The sequence below is a fragment of the Mytilus edulis genome, chromosome 1 (genome assembly GCF_963676685.1).
Source record: "Mytilus edulis chromosome 1, xbMytEdul2.2, whole genome shotgun sequence".
Classification (NCBI taxonomy): domain Eukaryota; kingdom Metazoa; phylum Mollusca; class Bivalvia; order Mytilida; family Mytilidae; genus Mytilus; species Mytilus edulis.
The window spans coordinates 20,960,618-20,982,617 of record NC_092344.1 but is presented as its reverse complement, the minus strand read 5'-3'; the positions used below and the strand labels follow the sequence as shown (position 1 = coordinate 20,982,617).

General features: G+C 30.6%; 1 protein-coding gene across 1 annotated transcript; it reads right to left on the bottom strand.

Annotated features, from left to right (window-relative positions):
* Positions 1-1,929: 1,929 nt before the first annotated feature.
* On the bottom strand, positions 1,930-22,000 carry LOC139527478 (von Willebrand factor D and EGF domain-containing protein-like). Its single transcript, XM_071323356.1, has 13 exons — positions 21,939-22,000; positions 19,896-20,108; positions 19,234-19,352; positions 13,895-14,116; positions 11,395-11,556; positions 10,515-10,580; positions 9,011-9,273; positions 8,628-8,714; positions 7,669-8,049; positions 5,566-5,715; positions 3,649-3,861; positions 3,270-3,481; positions 1,930-2,356 (listed from the first exon to the last, which is right to left on the bottom strand). Exons 1-13 carry the CDS (start codon positions 21,998-22,000, stop codon positions 1,930-1,932), a joined length of 2,577 nt encoding a protein of 858 aa, XP_071179457.1.

The following is a 22,000-nucleotide window of genomic DNA, read 5'->3' as shown; positions in this document are numbered from 1 at the left end:
GTATTATTTTTTCACAGAACAATGTTAAATTTTGTTAAAGGATTTGCGAGGCTAATACCTTTTGTACAGTTGCCATTACCGCTACAGTTGTTTGGACATAAAAAGCTGGTTATATACCCAAGTACAGTTTCTGAACTATTGTCTTTCACTGCCATAGCTATAGTCTCGTTTCGTAATACTTCAATTAACGCATACGTTTGCATTGTACTAACTGTGTCCTTTGCAAAAGTTGTGTCAGCTGTAAGCTCTAGATATCAACACAAAAAAAAAATATTCTTTGAGTTCAATAATTTACTGATAATGTTATGTGCAAATTTTCCCTTTCATTTGATGACAAAATCGTTCTGAATAGTATATTTTACACATTCAAATCAAGTCCGTATTTTTTATAATGCTTTTTGAGGTTTTCAATTGAAAAATATCATGTACTAATGACGATCACACATTTTTTTTTAATTCTATTGTTTAATAATTGACCTAGTTAATAAATTCTCTCCTGTTTCAAAACATATGTATAGATCAAAGGTACATTGTTAGAATAAAACCTATTTACGAAAATGCACAATACATAAAATCTTGAACAAAGGCATCCTAATCTGTATTGGCCATAGAATTAAGCTCTTCGAAACTGCAGTTAAAAAAACATACAAGAGAAATGTTTAGTGACAATATGTAGGTTAAAGCAACCAATTATAAAATAATGGACAAACATATTACCTTTATGTCTTCAACACAGGACTCAATATATTGTTCCTCGGAAAGAATAATTCCATTTTCCTCAAGATATGTTGGTATTTTGTTTTTTATAAGTTCATAGCATGTTTGGTTTGCCTTCTCTTTTGTCCAACCATTTCTGAAGCTTCGTGTCTTCAATTACATATTCAAAAGATCCATAATAATATGATTAGTCAGTCAGTTTCCTTCAAAGATGTTCTTTTATTGTAGGTTTGTTTTTATTTTATAAAAACAGTTTTAAACAAATATTTGGTTGACTCGCATTCGAAAAAAAGCATGATACAAGGTTTCTTTTTCATAAGAACAATTAAGAGAAAGTATAACTGAAAGGATCTTTATAATCTTTTCTTAGGAAAATATTATTTTCAAATACAGTTTCATTCATCTTGTCTATCTAAATGCCATATTTACGATAATATATATTATTTATTCTTTTGTCGTTGACTCATTGTTTTATGAATACAATCCACTATTAATGTCATTCCTTTTCTTCCTTACACTGATATGGTCATAATTAATAATTAACTGTTTACAAAAGTTTTAATTTTGAAAGCTTTTCTACCTCAGGAATATATTACCTGCACTGTATTTGGTAAAACGTTTAGGAATATTTGTCCTCGATCAATGCTCTTATAGCTGACTATGCGGTATGGGCTTTGCTCATTATTGAAGGCCGTACGGTGACCTATAGTTGTTAATGTCTGTGTCATTTTGGTCATTTGTGGATAGTTGTCTCATTGGTAATCATACCACATCTTCTTTTTTATATCTTCAATTTCTTACTTTATTTGACTTTTTTTTAAAACTTATTTTGATTCTTTTGAGTCTTTTGTAGCCGAAACGCGCGTCTGGCGCAAATACAATCTACAAATCCTGGTATCTATATGATGAATTTATTTATATGTGTTTATTTATATACGTATATATCTATGATGAGTTTATTTATATGTGTATACAAGAGTAGCATATGTTAGGGTAACTATATTTTTTTTATTTGAATATATGATTGTTGTTTAGTTTGAAATGGGTTCAGTTGTTGTTAAGTTCTGAACATTTTGATGTCCCGTTGATTAATGAGAGTTTATTTTACGTATATATATTAATTGATACTTATTGAATTTGTATTAATTCTTATAAGCATAATTATCATAAATGGAGATGACGAACTTAACATTGACTTTGATAGTATAAATGTCAGTGACTCACAAAGTGTTTGGTACTGTTCACATCATCGTCGTATTCTAAAGGTTTAACATCGACAACATCGTCGGAGTCAGATGTACTACGACGTACAATTTTGTGACTTGTAGTTACAGATCTTTTGTTTCTACTGTAACTTGTTGAAATGCATGGTGTAGCCAGTGATCCGATTAAGCTGTTATTATCAGTTGGAACTGCAGAAGAACACGTCTCTGTGCTCTCTGTCAAATTACACTGTACGATGTTATGCGAATCTAGATCACCATTGTAACGTGGAGCTTGACTTTCGCAAACACAATACCGATCAGATGTGTTATCATTTTCATTATTTCCATTATCAATAACTACACCAACATCTAAATACAAAAATGTAGGTTCTTCTATGAAGAGTAGCTCATCGGGTCGGTCGATAACGGTTATCCTGAAAATATTTAGATACAGCGCATGGACGATTATTTACTTAATAGACATCCATTTCAAAGGGTGGAAATGATTTTATTCATCTAGAAAAAACAAAATAGTGCAAAAAAAAAAACAACAAATATCTCAAACGTTTACAGATGAGTTTATTTATTTACAGATACAGTCTCACTAATTTTATAGTTATTTAGATTATAACACAATATAAACCAAATAACTGTTTACAATAGGGCAAAACTTCATCCTATTTAAGTTGAAGTGTTATGGCCAACCCTTATAGGAATTTTCTCCCCTTAAGATTTGAAATCAGAATTTTTTTTCACAACCATACAAGTGATTGACCTGGGTTCTTTCGATTTGAGATCACTGACCTACGACCTTGAAATTGAGGTCAAGGTCAAAGGTCAATTTGACATTTTAGATTTTGATATCTGCTAAAAATTCCTTCTGGTTCATTATAAAACAATTAAGTCTTTTGCGTTTGGTTGTAGACATTTAATCATTTAACAGGTCAACCGGAAATGACAGTATTTTAACCGGATGTAGCATATTTTAGACTAATCCTAATCCATATAACCGACTTTTGACTCCGGTTTACATTATTTTTCGACAAGTCACCTACGACATGCTGGTACTCGGTCAATTAAGATCAGTCATAATAGGTAAAATAAAACGTTTAATCAGTGTAATTTGAGGGAAAATTTACTATTTTCCGATGAGTTTGTCGTGTACAGAAAATATGATGCAATATATTTTCCCCAAAAAATTGTACAGATTAAAACTTGACTTTACTTCTTAACGTTGCTCTTACTTGACTTGGTACCAGGATGTCGTAGGTAAACTGTCGAAAAAATATAAACTTCGAAATCAAAAGTCGGTAATATGAAAATATTCTATTACAGTAAAAAGCTTACCTCCAAGAATCAGCAAAACTACGCTCATCTGAAATTGACCCCAAGTCTCTATGTGTAAAGTCGTCAGATGTGTCTTTACCTATACTTGGTACACCACATAGTCCCTTTGCTTCGTTGATGTCAAATATAGATGGCTTTATAGATACACTATTGATTAACATTGACCAGGTTGATATGGTAAACCTAATTTCTGTCCCTGTTGGTAATGTTATCTACAAAAGATGCAATTAGGTCGAATGGATAAAAATACACTGAGAGAATTATGTAAGCCTAATAAAACATGTATAAAGGAAAGGGATTGCACGAGATTATAAAATAGAAATAAAACAATAACTATAAAAAAAAACCTCACAAAACATAGAAACTCACAAAAACTTACTAAGTATGTGTTATGCGAAATGTCAATGGACAAGTCGTTATCATCACAGCTTCTGACCTCAGAATGAGGCGACTTCAATGGAAAAACATTGTCTCTTGAAACTTTCTCACATGTCCGCAACACAAACAGAGAACTTCGACTTCTAATAGCAACTCCACAGAGACAAGATGACCCTTCCCAGCCAAAGCCACAATTTGTAAACAAAGAATGTACCTAAAATCGATGTATCGAGAAATATATAAATTTAGATTTCAATGCATTTTAAAGTTAATATACAAAATAGAAGGGATAATTGTTTGTATTTAATTACTACTATTGATTACTGTCTGCTTCATGTATATTATATATTTTTGCAGGTTTGTAAGAATTCTAATTTCTTTAGAATTATAAATCATTATAAAAATAGAACTGTTTGTAATAACTCGTCAAAAACACTATAATAATTTTAGCATACGACGATGTAATCGAAAGATGTCTCAAAAATGTCTGGTAACACACACAGCATTATTATTTATGTGTTATATTTTGACTATTGCCTCAACCTTTTCGTCAGCACATGACATTTCTCCAATTTCATTTATATTATTGAAGGTCATTTTTCAAATACTGTTCTCAAATTATTCTTTTAAGATTCCTTTTAAAAAGAAAAAAAGATGCAACCAAATTCTTTTTTAATACAAGATTTTTTACACAACGATAGAATTTAACAGTTGTAAGAAATTAATCCTTCATTTCATTGCAATTAAACACTTCTGAGCAATTATCATACAGTTTGGGTGTTACAAAGCACCATGAATAATAAACCTGCATTTCATTGCAGTCAGAAATTTCTTTAACACATGTTGAAAGCATCATTTTTTTTTAATTTGGTGTGTCTATTGAGTATTTTGGAAATTTGGCGTAACATGAAAAAAAGATACATTCTGCACATTATTTTGAATATTTATTAAAGGCTTATAATGTTATACGCCAGACGAGTATTTCTTCTACATAAGACTCATCAGTTACGCTCAGATAAACAAAAAGTTGAAAAGCTTAACAAGTACGAAGTTGAAGGCCATTTAGGACCAAGTATTTCAAAAGTTGTGCCAAATATTCTTAGGTAATCTGTGCTTAGGATACGATAATCCTTAGTATTTCGAATAATTCATACTTTTGCAAAGTTAATTTATTAAAAATGACCATTTAATTGATATTCCTGTCAACACAGAAATGCAGACTACTGGGCTAGTGATACCCTCGGGGTTGCAACATCCGTCAGTAGTGGCCTCGGCCCAGTGAGGTAAATAGATATTAAAGGTACAAGGCTTATAAATTGATACGCAAGACGCGCGTTTCGTCTACATAAGACTCACCAGGAACGCTCAGATCAAAAAAGTTAAAAAGCATAACAAGTATGAAGTTGAGGAGCATTGGGGATCATCGAAAATTCAAAAACATTGTGCCATAAACGGCTTAGGTAATCTATGCATTTGATAAGAACATCCTTAGTATTTTGAATAATTCATACTTGTGCAAAGTTAATCTATAAAAAATACCATACAATTGATATTCATGTAAACAACGTAATGCTGACTACTGGGCTGGTGATACCATCGAGGACGAAACGTGGAAATTTCACAAAGAGTATCAATGAAACAAACAATGATGATGGTATAACTCCTTAGTAAACAATGAAGTAAACCAATATTAGACAGCAAAAACTGCCTTTGAAGGAAGAATAAAACTTCTACCCCAAAAACAATTACCCGTTGGTTGATTTATATGCGTATATGTGGTATAGGAAATACTATAACAAATTTTACTTGAAATTACAAAGCGGAATGTAGTGGGGCAACCTTTTATCTTTTACGTTAGATTTTTGTGGTAAGGCAGGTTGCTCTTGCTGCTTCATTATAACCTTATATAATATTTTACCCAGTATGGTCCTTTATTGTTTCTGTATAAAACAAATTCTCCAACTTCCATGTAATGGTATACTTTTCCATCAAATGTACGAAAATGTGGATCGTTATAGACCTGGCATAATCGCCCGGTCATCTTGGCGTCCTTATCTAAAACGTTCACCTTTGTTAGAAAAAGAAGAATACATTAAATAAATGACGGTTATATAGTTTACGTCATTCATACTATATCTTACAGTTTACAAATATCAGAGAATGTAATTGGTTTTGTGTTGTCATATGCTGAACCTGTATATACATGTATAATGCATGGTCTATGCAAGGGTCATCATTTTTTATATTGCCCGATACAAGACGACACATGCTGAATATTCATAGTAAGTAACAAATACTATTTCTTTTGTGTTTAAAATTAAGGTTTTAAATATTAAAGCGTGTATATATTTCAATATATGAACATGAATACCGTTTAACTTTGATGAAATATCAATGTAAATGGGAAACCATGTATTATATCATGTTTTTTTTAGATGAATGGACATGCAGAGAAATAAATCGAGCTTTTTCTAAATAATAGAAAAAAAAAACAGTTAAAATATTTGATCTTAAACTTTGTCCTACATTTATTTTAATTCAAAAGAGGAGCGAAAGATACCAGAGGGACAGTCAAAGTATATATTTGAAAAAGAAAGGCAAAACATACCAAAAGGGATATTCAAACTCATTAGTCGAAAATGGGGGTAAATTCAGGTGTTCTAGAAAGGTAAGCAGATTCTGCTCTACAAATGGCACCTGTGATGTTGCTCATGCTCACTTGTATCAATATTTGCAATATTTTTTATGAAACAAAGCAGAACCAACTATTTCCATTTGTCTTTTAGTTTGGAGTGAGGAATACTTATTTAAACAGACCCCTCAATTTTATCTGATGAAAGCAGTATGTTCTATGTACACATCCATTTTTATGGAAGTTCCCTTAGCGAGAAGGCGTCAACAGTGTATAAGGGATTATATAATGTCAGTTAACAGAAAAACCAGAATTGTTTGGTCGGTGACTTTTGGTGTGCAGGTATATATTTCACTGAAATATCTCATTATCGTGTTGTTTATATCTTCTGTCCCTCAGCAATGGTCTATTTGCATGGAAACTTTTGCTTAGTTTACATATAGGCCAATTTATGCTGAGTCAATGCTGAGTCAATGCTATTTGGTATGCATTGGTTGTATTATCATTGGAAAAATTCTAATCTATGGAGGTTGTTTATATCCCAAGTATACATAACACCTGAATTGCCCATTGCCACCCTTTTTTAAACAACAAAGTTAATCTTTATACTTAGTGTGTAAGATAATGATGTTATCATTGGTTATAGGGATTGATTTTCTCAATCGAGAAGTACGATGAATGTGAGAAAATCAATCGAGTTGAGATGACCAAAAATAATTTGTACGTCGTTGTTTTACATATGACGACGTTGGTAATTTGACAACGGCACGTGCGCCCTACGTTTTTAAAAAAAAATTCATCACACTCTAAAAGAAAGGAAAGTTGTCAGTAAGATCAAAGGAAAATTCTATAAAATAATATAAGTAAAAATTGATGTGCTCTTTTTGACTCAGACAGATTTGTTCTAATTTTGAGGTAATAAATTTTACGGTGATTCTTTTTCTTTTATCGACAATATATTACGACTTTTAATACGTGATGGGTTTTTGTTTGAAAGAATAACTTATCTAAGAATTTAAATATAGAAAAATATATATAATACATTAATTAACAAACAAGCGTAGTACACGAGTTGATCATGAGTGTTGTTCGGTCACGTGTTCAATATTTTCGACATTTTGATTCTTTGTTTTTCTTTTTATGGCAATGAAATTTAACCTTTTATTGGCAAAACATGAATAAAATGCAAGAAATTTATCTTTGTCTGCGCATTCCCATTTCGTTTTTATACAACGTCATCGTATTGACAATGTCTCGACAGTGAAACTATTGGATTTATTATATTCACATCTGAGATCATCAGGGTTTTTGTTTTTTAGATCGGAACTTACGATATTTCATTGTAACGTACGTAATAAACAGTTCTTATCGTTCTTCTGATCGTCTTACCTTTATTTCAGGAACAGTAAGATTTGTCCATATTTCGTGAAAGGCAGAGGTTGTACTTGTTGAAAGCCTTATATACGTCGATCTGTCCTGATGATTGTATATCCCATCACTAAACCCGTATACTCTCAGGTATCTTTTCTCCTCCCAGTCAATGCTTTCCAACTTTATACCACAAAACTCAGCATTAAATACAATATCTCTGTTTGCAATATTATTAGAGCAAATAGGTCCATGTTTGGTAGGTTGAAATATATACACGTCTTTACTACAGAAATTTCTTTGAAATGCAAGGTTCGATGTAAGGCATGCAACAGGAACGGTTTGAGTAAACTCAATATCGACGTATTCTCCTTCGATAACAGTGAACTCATACTTTTCAGGCTACAACAAACATAAACCATGTATACAATCAAATCCAATAACTTTTCGTAGGATTTATCTTAATTAACGAACCAAGAGGTGTGGTAAATACAAATGCAGCTGTAAGAAAACATCCACTAGGTAACACAAATGGGGATTTGAACGATCGTAATACGACATTTTGAAATATAACATTGTCCAAATGTATCACAATAGTAAATTGACCGGTATCAATTTTGACTCACTAGATTCGATTTCGGTATGTCTTTTCAATGATGATCAGGGCTTTGAAACTTAAAGAAATGGCATGAAAAACTTTCAATTATTATATGATATTGAAGAGAACCCATAGCATAAATCAACTGACAACAGCTTATTTTCCGCGCATATAAAAAAAACAGTGGGAAAGAAACTCATCATAGATACCAGGATTAAATTTTGTATTTACGCAAGACGCGCATTTCGTCTACATAAGACTAATCAGTGACGCTAGAATGCAAAAAAGATTAAGATCAACAAAAGAGGATCAAATAAATTATTGCAATTTATCAATTGAAATTTATTTATAAATTCGAAATGAATGTTAGTGTAATACTTACATAGAGTCCAGCATAGAAGATGTTGCTTCGATAAAATGGACTGGGAACGGAACGTGCAATGAATCGAAGTCGAACATAACACGTTACCTAAAAATTAAAGACATAACAACTATTTATAATGTCATATAGACTTCCATTGTAATATTTTAAAGCATATTTAACAACTGCGCTTATTTATAATTTTAAAAAGTTACTTTTAAAATTATGTGTATGTAAAACTCGGGAAATTTGTCCTTTATACAGCTTTTTCATATCATAATGTGTGATTAGAAATAGATGATACAATTGTTTTTGGTGTATTTGTTTTGAGTTCAACTTGAGCCATCAATAAGATATCTACATGAAAACAAAAAATTATAATTAATTAATTTGATAATGATTACCTCCATATTCATAGAAAAACTGTTTGTCCATTCCGCATCCTTAAGCACTGTACTTCCAAGGTCAATAAACGGTATATTTTTATGCTCAGTAACATTGATTCCGTTAATAAACCAGAAAACGTCATACACGTAAGTTCCGTTTTGTATACCATCAAACTTACACTCAAATATGGGTACAAGACCAGACAAAGAACCAGTTTCACTTTGTCTTTGAGTCAGCGAAGCTTTAACATATAGTGTGACAATATCAATGGGAAAGGTTGCTAAAAACAAATAAATCTAAATTAATCTTTCCGAACGTTTATGACCAGTGAGATAAGGAAGCTAGCATATAATAATATAATAATAGTTCTCTTAATTTGAAATGTACCTACAAATTCCTTATTACAGAAAAAAATTACTTGAATTGTCTTGTATATCCTATGTGTAGAATATTATGTAAAATTTCCTACTCATATCATTTTAAAACTTTTCAACCTAATAAGTTTCTCTTCTCGATACAAAGATTTGTCATAACGTTATAAAAAGTTTTGTGTATATTTATTTTCTACATCTTGTTTTCTAAATTATTAGCGTAATTCCTTTTCTCAAGATTTTCCAACCAATCTTGTAGCCATATTACACACCTCGGTATCACCAGCTCAGTAATGAACTCCCTAGTGCTGACATGAAATATCACTAATACGGTCATTTTATAAAAATGTAATCATCATACAATTGTTGTTGTTATCCGCCTGCAATCTAGTTTAGATTTCTATTTATATTTTGACACCCTTTTGGAATGTTCGGTATTCAATCCTTTTTGATTTCATAATAGAGCTTTTTACGCACATTTGACGGAAAGAATAATGAGCTTGGTATTTTTTTTTTTTAATTTTTGTATGGCACCACCAAATGACTATTGAGCGGATGATTCCATCAACAGAGGTATCAAGAACGTTCAACGCCAAATAATTTATAAAGGATGGGTAAAGGAAGAAAAAATAATTAATGACAGTTTCATGGTAAAAAGCTGTATTTGGATTAAAAGAATTTAAGCAGGAAACAAATCTTATGATTACTCAGGTGTAAATTGCATATCTACGTGCATCTAATATTTACAAAGATAGCCATACAGTAGCATTTGATTGTTTTCGTCTAAAATATAAACAACTATTTGGTTAAACAACAGGTTAAAAATAGCCATAAAAAAAAGATTAACAAAGTTTTCCTCAGATTTGCATCTGGAAAATTTAAATTACACCATTTAATGTAAAAGACAATTTACAAAGGAAGACACTTTTATATTTGTTTGTATTTGTATGCGTCTGAATCGGTATACCGAGTTAACCTGAATCAAATAAGCGCAAATCCCTCAAAATCAACCCATTTTTTAATACTCGATGCATTGTCAAAAGTATCTAAAAAAATCCACATGCATTTTTAAAATAAATATTATCTTGAGGAATAAAGCAACATATATGTCACACCCTGTTTTATTGAACATCGTTAACTGATCACTTACATGAACATCCGGGATAATATCCAGATTCAGATGACAGTCCATCTTCACAAAGAACTGGTCCATTACCTTAAATGAAAATTACTAAACAAATGGAAAAGATTCGCGATACTTAATTTAAAACAAAGAGACATTTCTACAAAACTTTTATATGTTATAATCATTAGTATGACATTTTTTTTTTATTATTATGTTTATTTTAATAGCACTTACATGGTATTTTTTTTTAACAAATATCATGTTATTGTATCAAATCTTAAAGTATTTGCGGAAGGCCAGGTAATGTTTGAATTCTTGAAGTCAACGATAGAGAAGGATATATTGACCTTATTTCACAAAAAAAAATGAAAAATATCAAGTATAGTTACCCCAATATAGGTATAACTTATAATACTATACAAAATATGTTATTTCGATAAAAACAAATATCATGTTATTGTATCAAATCTTAAAGTATTTGCGGAAGGCCAGGTAATGTTTGAATTCTTGAAGTCAACGATAGAGAAGGATATATTGACCTTATTTCACCAAAAAAAATGAAAAATATCAAGTATAGTTACCCCAATATAGGTATAACTTATAATACTATACAAAATATGTTATTTCGATAAAAACAAAATGTACCATTTAAAAAAAAACGTAATATACAAGTAAGTGGCCATTTATTTATTAAAACTTACACATCCGCAAAACGATTGTTTATCTCAACTAGGTGTAATAAAATTCCAATGTTTTCCCCCGCCAAGTTCCAACGTGAAACCCAAACGTCTAGTGACAAATGACAGATGACAGATGCATTTTTTATTTATATTATAAAACTTTGTAAAGCAAAATTATTTTTTTTTCTTAAAAATTGATATTGGTATCTCATAAAACTTATTACCAAAGCAATATGCTGCATTTTGTGTAGTGTTCTTTAACAAGTATATCAGATAATTTCCACAGTTTCTGATTTGAACATTAAAAGATATTTCACATGTGCTGTTCTCTGTTTGGAGACATGTTGTTGCTGTCACATTACCATCAGAAACCGTTGGAAGTGTCCCTGAAAATAAGATAGCATCATTTATACATTAATGTTTTTTACATAAATTGTAATGGTTTCATTTAGAGTATCTCAAACATTAAACTCGGTAAATGCTTCTAATTACAGATGTAGTTTTATTGAAATTTTAAATTGCTTTTACAAAATTTAAAACGCATTCAAATTTCAGGTAAATATATCCTTCGTACAAAAATCTGATTCCTAAACTTCGAATTTATCTTTGGTCCTTTTTTGTTTTTTAATATATATTAGCTTTTCAACATGTTTGTTATGTTCAGGATTGTCAAACATTTTGGCTTCGGGAATCACTAAAGGGACATTAATTGTCGAAATGAATACCCGCTAAAATAAAATTGGAACAGTTTACGGATAATATTAGTTTTGGAGGAAGAATCTAAGGAGTTTGTCAAAATATCTGCTATTGATAATGAAAACTAGTTTAAGCTGATTGTTGCTAACATCTTTTCCCCCCGAATATTTCCCCAAAGTTATTTTTATATCGAAGATACCAACGTTATATATAAAGCATCAGATCTTATATTAAAAAGTTATATAATATAAATTCATACTATGAAATGAAAAATTAATTCTTTTTTCTCAAGAATTCCTATGAATTTAAAAAAACATCAATGCATTAAATATGAAGACATCATATTTTTATCGTGTTTTCTAAATTGATTGGGTTGACTTTAGGAGAATAAACGATATTGCTCTTTCCAATATGATGTATTTGGCGCATATTAAGATGATAGATTTTAAGAATTAAATGTAAACAAAGAAAGATAAATAAAAGCAACAGTAGTATAACCGCTGTTCAAACTCATAAATCCATGGACAAAAAACAAAATTGGGGTAAAAAAATCTAAAACTGAGGAAAACGCATTAAATATAAAAGGAGAACAACGACACAACACTACAATGTAACACACACAGAAACGGACAAAGAATCAGACAAAATCCCACGAGAATAACAAATATAACATCAAAACCTAATACATGAATTTGGGATAGACAAGTACCGTGACACGTCTTATCGCAATGTCAATTTACACTCAAAAATAAGAGAAAACAAACGACGCAACGTTAAATTGTAACACACACAGAAACGAATAATAATATAACAATGGCCATGTTACTGACTTGGTACAGGACATTTTTAAAGGAAAAAATGGTGGGTTGAACCTGGTTTTGTGGCATGCCAAAATATAATTAGGATTGATTCAAGATTATATTTGAATACTTATTAAAAGCAAACTAAGATAGCAATTAACTATATTATAAAGATATGTCCGGTTTGTTTTGAATCTAACTTCAAACGTAAAATATCGTACTGATTACGTTGAACAAAATCAAATCTAATAAATGAATGCGGTGATTAATTTTCTTTACCATTACACATAAATATAATAGAAAAGAAGTCAACACATTTGACAAAATCCGATGAGAATTACAAATATAACATTAAACATTTAAACTAAATACATGAATTTGGGATAGACAAGTACCGTAACACGTCTTATAGTAATGCGAATTCACACTCAGCAAAACAGTCACAATCGGAATAAGTCACGTTTGGTAATTTTGATAAACGAGGAGATAGTGCTACAAGATTAAGATATTAAGAAATAACTGAAAGTATCCCAAAGCTGCTATAAAAAGAGTCTTTGACCATGTTGTACATTAGTCACATAAGGACACTTTCTGATCGCTATTTCTATGAAACACATATCAAACGGTGACATTTAAATATAAAGTATTACCTTTTTTGTGTAATAAAATAAACGTTTCCTTTTTATTGCACAATATGCAAATTTCGAAAATAAATGTTCCGGACTAAAATCTGCCTATCACCAACTTCTTGCCGGTTGGTCATGTTTCAATGGAAATGTGGATCATCAATTATGCCGGTACAAGTTTCAAATAGGAATGTCCACATCATTTTTAGATATTAAAACACTTTACCTCTGGGGACATATGTAAGAAGATCTCATATCTTGTGAAATGTTAAAATGTTTTGCATACATGTTTAACGACACTTGAGGGTGTAAGTTCACAGTAAAATCAAGATGATCTTAATTTGTTCATGCCTAAGTTCGTATAATAACTATATTATTATGGCAAAGAAACTGATAATAGCATAATCTGTAAACTGGATTGACGAGAAAGTATGTATGACTGTTTCCCACTGTCTAGCAAAACGGAGCTTTTCGCTATATTTAAGCAACCTTTTCTTTTTGTATCATTGAATGGAATATCCAAGTGACAATCTAATGTGGCCTATTGTACTTAATTCTAATATTGATTTCTTTTGACAAATTGAAATATAAAATTCATTTACCAAGGACACCTTTCTTACCATTAATCCAGATAGGATAATTAGTCCCGCAATGATAAACACCAGGTGGGTATATTGGCATTTGATCTCCATTTTTACTTTTTATCCTATACCATACTTCTTCTAAATTTTCGTCACTGATAGGGATATAGTTTGAAATGTCTGTTACAAAGTCTGCTGACCTTTTCTCTTGATTTTTTATGTATTTGTGATTAAAGCATTCACCTAAGTAATAAAGTTACAAGTATGTAAACAACAGATTGATATATTCCTAAAATTTATCAGCAACCTCAGTAACGCTGCAACAGTTTATGAATTTAGACGAGACTATAATACAAATATTTGAACGTAAATATACCATGGTTACTAGAAACGTTTAAGCTTCTGATTTTATAGACGACAGAAAGACAAAGAATATACTCAGACAAATTATTACGGTTTCGAACCGACCAATATTCGTTCTAACCGCTAGATCATACATAATTTGTGAGTTACCAGTCTTTGGTTTGATCTATGATATAATCTAATTCATTATCACCACTTATATCACCCCTACATGTGCAGGGAATGCTATCAATACACACCATTATTATTTCGGAATTTGACTATCTGGACTTCTTACAAGAACAAATTATCTGCTCAACTGTCTATGTTGATATAAATTCTTAGCTTTCTTATATACGGCCTTTAGCTTTCCAGCGGAAGGTAAATTCAGAAAAACGCTTCAGACGCATAAAATTAATATCGTGTTGCTTTCTTTGTTTCCTGTTCTGATTTATAACTGTCTTTGCTGAATGTAATATATTAAAACGAAGACTCAGGTCCAAATAAATTGTAGAATCAATTGCTTGTCTTCTTAATATATATATATGAAACATTCCATCCAAGTTATAATTTGTAAATGTCTTATTTAAAACAAAAACTTTCAAAAGCATTTATTAAGAGTCTTTGTCTTCTAAATTTTATTTTTGAAATTGTATATACAATTTAAAAGTATTTCTGATTATGCTTGCGTCCTGAATACAAAATGTTTAACAGCTGCTATTCACAATGTATATATTAGTTAAAGGTAACTGTTCCACACCATATGAGTATTTGCACGGTATGAGTATTAACTCGTTTAGTTATTATTGGTCCAGACCAAAATTTATACCATACAGATATTTTCCTGAACACAATACAACTTCTATCGCAGTCACAAACAGGTTTGTGTTCTATTTACTGCACAGCTGACCAACTGAGAATCTATTTCTTTGTCTGGTTCTAAACGTAAATGTCATCCGGCCTTCGCCGGAGTCGGTCAATTTATAGAGTTATTTTAGATCATGTTTTCATTATGTCTTATTTTTCTACTGATTTTTACATAGTTAACGTATTTTTATTCGCATGACAGAACAAAGTCATTATCATATCACAGTAAATAGTTTAATAAGACAACATCAATTGTATTAACTATCATAACAGCTTTCAAATTAAACAGCTGGATATAATTCAAACTAATTTATATCTGCTCAACAAACTTGCTGTTCGGTGTTAGCCAAGGCTCCGTGTTGAAGTCCGTACCTTCACCTATCATGGTTTACTTTTATAAATTGTGACTTGGATGGAGAGTTGTCTCATTGACACTCACACTACATCTTCCTATATCTATTTAATCCAAATAAGGAGAAAATGGGTTCAATGCGCAAGTGTCTGTGAGAAAACTAGTTGACATCTTGTTTGACTGTTTAAATATTTTGGAAGTTAGTTTCAAAACTCGATAGAAAAGTCGATAATGACTTTGTTAAAATGCTTTTGCTTTAAAGGGGCATTATCTGTTCAATTTGTGTTCACCGATTTTACTCAATTTGTCATATTTGAATTATAACATACTAAAACGTATATCCAATTTTTTAAATTCTAGATTGAAAAATTTGAAAAGCATACGCTCGAAATATGTATCCGCATTTCGTGTGTATTTTAGTCTAGACGCCAACTAATTAACCATCGATGTGATCTTCATGTTATAGATGAAAAGAAGGGTGAAAGATACCAGAGGGATATTCAAACTCAAAGATCAAAGCTAAAAAGGAAAATACAAACAGACAAATAATAGTACAAACGACACAACATAGAAAACTAAAGATTTAGTAACACGAACCCCACCAAAACTAGGGATTTCGAAACTGGGGGTTCGAAGACTGCAGATGGTCATATAATTCGAAACAAAACAAAACATGTATGAGAATGGGTTTTTCTATCCACTCAGGCGATTAAAAAGTATACATTTGTTTCACTTCAAATGTTGAGTCTTATACTTTTAATATATAAACATGCCTTATTTATGTGTAAATCCTCCTTAAGGTGGTACCTAACACTACAGGGAGATAACTCTGTAAAGTCAGCTAAACGTTTTAATTACATTGTGTTGTAAAAGGAATATTAAGCTTCTCAATGATCAAAATGGTGTTTGTCAAACTGCTATATAACCAGTGTAATTTTTCTGACAAAACGGTTGGTTCAAAATTTTTGAAATTTTTATATTTTTGTTAAAGGGTCAAAGTAAATACTACTTTGACAAAATTTTATGAAAATTAAACGAGCCAAATTAATTTTAGTGAAAGTGTTGGGTACCACCTTAACTTATGGATTTAATTGAAGGTCATATTAATACCAATTCAGTGAGGTCGAATTATTCATTAATGAATAATTCATCAGCGATGTTTCTTAGCCTATTTTGACAAAATTGAACCAAACTGGATACTTACGCGAATTATTGTTTCACTATTTTACCTAAAAGAATGATTAAACAAAACAAAACACATAACTTATTTTTTTCATATCTCGTAGCTATTGCCCTTTCAGTTTCAACTTGTGAGTAAAATTCACTCTTTTTGAATTAATAATATAAAATGATTGCCATATGATTTAAAAGGTAAAAATTCAATTCCAGAAACTGTTAATTATGACACCTTTAAAAATTGTCAATGTGCATGGAATGAATTTGCTGGAACATGTCTATGCGCATATAGTTTGGACCAAACGCTTAAAGGGGCTCTAGCTGTCAAATTCATGTTCACCGATTTTAATTAATTTCTCATGTTTGATTTATAACAATGTAAAACATGTATCCAAACTATAAAAAGTCTGAAATAAACAATTAAGAGGGCACAGGCATGAAAATACTTAACTTCGTTGATTTGACCTTTAAAGTCACCCGCTGACCATATAAACGATGTTAAAATATAGATATACATAGATTAAGCAAACTCCTGATGTTAGATTTTTCTAGCTGTATTTAATTTCATGTTATAGATGAAAAATAAATGTTCATCATCGTTGTTACGTGTATAAGAATGATTTTTGTGGATCGAATCAGTCAATCAAATGATTTACCTTTGTTTCACTTTCAATGTTGACATTCTTTTCCTTTAAATAACTTAATACATACAATTCACGGGTTATTCATCTCAAGCTAAGGGGTTAAATTGAAGTTCACATGAATACGAATATAATGAGGTCGAGTTATTCACTTGCAAGTAAATAATTCATAATCAATGTTTTTAGCTTATTTTGACAAATGGAACCATGCTGGCTGCTAAAAGGGAATTATTATTTCACTATTTCCATTTCATTAATAATTGAGCCAAAACAATAATACATGAGATATTTTTTTATATATATATCGTAGCTAGTGCCCCTTTAATACTTCAATGGTCTGGAACATATTTATAATTGCTTGTGTCGTTTTCCTCGACTATTCTCTAATCTTTTTTACAGAAAGTTATGGAAAACATACTGTAGTCACATGTTTTGCATGTCCAATTTATTGTTGCTAAAGTAATGATATTCAAATTACCTGTAGCTGTCTTATCTAATAAATTAAGAAACCAAAATACCGAACTCCGAGACAGTCCGTATTCAAATGGCAAAATCAAAAACTCAAACATATCAAACTAATGGATAACAACGGTCAAATTTCTAACATGCTTCATGCATTTTTGAAAATGGTGGATTAAACCCAGTTTTATAGCTAGCTAAACCTCTCCCTTGTATAACAGTCGCATCACATTACATTAAATTGACAACTATGTGTGAACAAAACAAACAGACATAATAGATAAAAACGTAAAACAAATAAGGGCGCAGCAGTCAACATTGTGTTATGATGTTAATCACAATGAAACGAGCAAATATGTACCAAAGAAACTGATAGACTGATTTTACGTGGCACAACCGTGGAACTTTTCCAATAAATATTTACCATTAATTAGTTATCAAAGGTAGCAGGCTTATCATTTAATACGCAAGTTGTTCCTATTGTGTTCATAAAGTTGATATTAATTGTAAATTGTGATCTAATAAACTATTTTAAAATTTCATTTTTAAATGACGTGCAGTTTTTTTTTAGGCAAGGAATAACTAAATTTGTAAATATTATACTTGGGAAATCATTTATGTCTCCAATGACAGTGATCTGAATGTGTGAATATAGAGAAGTATGCTTCTACATTATAACATACTGATAAAATAATCATTTTGCATACAAAAATACTCATACTTTTACAACTACATAGAGTCGAGATATGAAATACCAATTTGATGCTGAAAATACAATACCTTCAGATTTGAATATTTTTACAGCTGACACACGACTCTTATACAAAAGTGCAGTTTTCGTTGAATTTGCCTTTGTAATTTTGTATAAGCCTTTATTGAAATCGGCATAATATATATATGTGGGGCTGACGTCAATACCATATGCCACACTAGCAGTTGCAACTGTCTCCATATAATATGTTCCGTTAAAACTGATTGAAGGAATTGGTGAATATACAGATTGCGTCCAAAAAATCCTATTACCATCAAATCAGACACAAATGATGTAACTTCCGATGCTGATTAAATGAACACTATGATGATACTTGAAAGTGAAAAAAGCCAGAAACCGGGGTTAGGGCTAATAAAAGTAATAGTCTTCTTTAGTCAAACAAATATATACATTGTATAAATCATTCGCAAAGTCTCGAAAACAAATAAATGGTTAATGTCCCGATTTCTAAAACAGAAATTCTTTCCAATATCAAATTAATAACGCGGATATGATTTACTCATGGCTTCTGTTGTGTAAGAAAATCAGAGACGAGATGGCTGTTCACGTATATCAGGAAATTTAATGAATTAACCTGCACGTACACTTTGCATACAGTTTTCCGTAACTTATCTTTTCGTTAATTATTCGGCTTAACAAGTATAACTATTATGAAATGACATGTACATATATTGTACGGGAAAAATATTATTACCTGCAATTTAATTTTTAAGATTATTCGATAGCCTTAGATATTTGAATAAATTTTTACCTAATGCTATGTTATCTGACACCTGTGTTATCTTGCTTGAATCAACGATAGTATTACATTCACTGCCATTCAAACTACATTTCCAAATTTCACTTGATTTAGTAATGAAGAATAAGAATCTGAATAAAAAGACTGTTAATTTAGATGTCAAGATGTTGGTTTTGTATTAAACTTTGTTTATTTCTGATATGTTCTCATATATATAATTATATAAACAATCAACAAAAACATAAAGACTTACACAATTGTGAACATGGTAACAGTAAGATAAACCTGTTTTAATGCAAATGAAATTAAAACACAACAAATATCATCTTTATTTTATGACTTGATCATATACACACCGTAGATTGATTGTATAGTTGTTCACAAACAAGCAATAAAAAGTTTGGAAAGAAATGAGCCGACATTATGTCAGACAAGGGACATATTTCTTGGTATCATTTTTACTTCTGTAGAGGGGATATCAAGTGTCACTTTGACCCTTTTTCAATCATTGTCTTTTCGGTGATGCCGGAGGCCATTTTAACATTGAAAATTTGAGCAAAAACTTGTCTCTTTTTAAACAAAACAAAAATGTACGAATCGTCTCTTTATATGAATAGACGTGTTAATATTTTTCTTTTTTTCTTTCTTTATAATAGTTGTAGATAGTAAGTTACCTGTTATAAATATCAAGGTCTATATCTACAGGCATATATACGTTGTAAACTATCATTACTAGTTCTGTACCATCAAGGTTTGATCTGTATATCTGGTTATAGAGTGCTGCCCAATATAAATGATCGTGAGTTGGATCAACAGCAACACCCGTTGGAGAGGTAACACTTATTATAACTTCTGGGGTTGACTTATCCTCAGTTGGATATTGCAATCTACGAAAAACAAAATCATATTATGTTAGATTTAGCTGAATGGTTCTCTTGAATAAGCTTATAAAAGTTTGAAAAATACCTTCTTAATTGATAAATAAATTGTGGTACTTGCTTCGTCTTTGTGTTGATAAACTCTACAATGAACTAGCTATTTCTGTAATTGTATGGATCGTGCAATATCTAGAAAAGTTGGTTACAACATTATTAGTAAACTTTGATGCATAAACAAAATTCATATATGGAGGTATTTAAAAAAAAAAAGCAGACAGTAGTCTACTATCTGAGTGTTGCGTCTAAAAGATAACAATTGTCTTATGCTATTGCTGGATTTATCATGATCGCATTACATATTTTCACAATTCAATATGAAAGGGCATGCAGTTGAAATTGGCAAATAAGTTTTAAAACAACAAAAAAAACAATCATGTTTATCATGAATTATGTTTATTATTACCTGTCTACTAGTAATGCATTCACAAAAATGTAATAAAAAGCTTCGCACAAGCGTAAAAAATGTACTCCCCAAATGCGCGCAAATGTATTGCACCCAAAAATAAAGTCGCACACACGTAACTTAAAATACAGTTGTAATAAACAAAATCACACGTATATCTTGGAATTTGAATTATTATTTATTTCATTTCTTAAATACACTTATACAATAAGACAAACACATTACAATTTTTAATCAGTCGAAATAATAATTGATATGAATGGACATTAAGTTGATATATTTATGGTTTGAAATTGTTATCTTTTATATATTTAAATTCGGGACCTTGATAGTAGTTTCACTTATAGTGTAATAAAATAAAGTTTATAAACTGTTTTCCATGTTAACTTACGTTCCATGGAGAACAGATTCTAGGTGAAAAAGAAGCAACGTTTTCGGTTTTATATTGTATGTTATCGATTGCCACCAGTTAAGAAAAGAAGTGGCTATATAAATATTAATTTAGACCACAAGACAAAAATGTATAAATGTACGGTTTGCTGACTATGCCCACCCAATATAGTTTACAAAGCTTATTTTTTCTTAGCTAATGGATATAGTGTAACTTTCTTTTTTCACAATTGTTTCAAACAAACTATCAATATTAAGGTAAAACACATAGTCTATGTTTTAATTTGGATCTAAACGATGACATATTTCATCAAAACCATTACGATTTTCTAGACACTTATACGAAGCATGTCAATTGCTTAAGCAAACCATACCAGTTTCTGTATTTTAGTTATCATGCGTTAATTTCTTTTAAAAAAATCAATTTAGATCGTTTGACTTACAATAAAGATTAATACATGTTATTTGCTTTTTGTTTGCTCCTTTGGAGCGAATTGAGGCAATCATTCTGGGAAGTAACATAACTAATTTATGACTAACTTTACCAAATTATGAAAAAATCACTATTCTAAACGCTCATCGATATGACGACCTTACTTCCCGTGTGAAATATTAACGTATAGTTTACCTTGAAATTGTGTGTCCCAGGTGGTCCGACCAAAATATATACCGTTTGGAATAGTGGTAATCAAGAAACAAAACTCGAACATAACCATCGGCCAATGTAGTAACATTCTTTGATTTCGTGTCAAATAAACCAGTGGAATTAATATCAGAGAATAATAATACAGGATAAGTTTCTGAAAAATACACATGAAAACTTCGTTCTGATGTTATAAACGATAACAAGGAATAACATGTTGCCAAGATATAGTTCATATCATACAATCTTCAAAAATGTAAGAACAAAGTTTAGGTAAATGAAAATAATTTCAATCTACAGAATATGCATACATAAATATATCTATATCGCCAATCTGTCTTACTTATTTAAATGTTCATGTATATAAATGGTGTTAGAGTAACTAAAGGGCATACTTCCTGACAT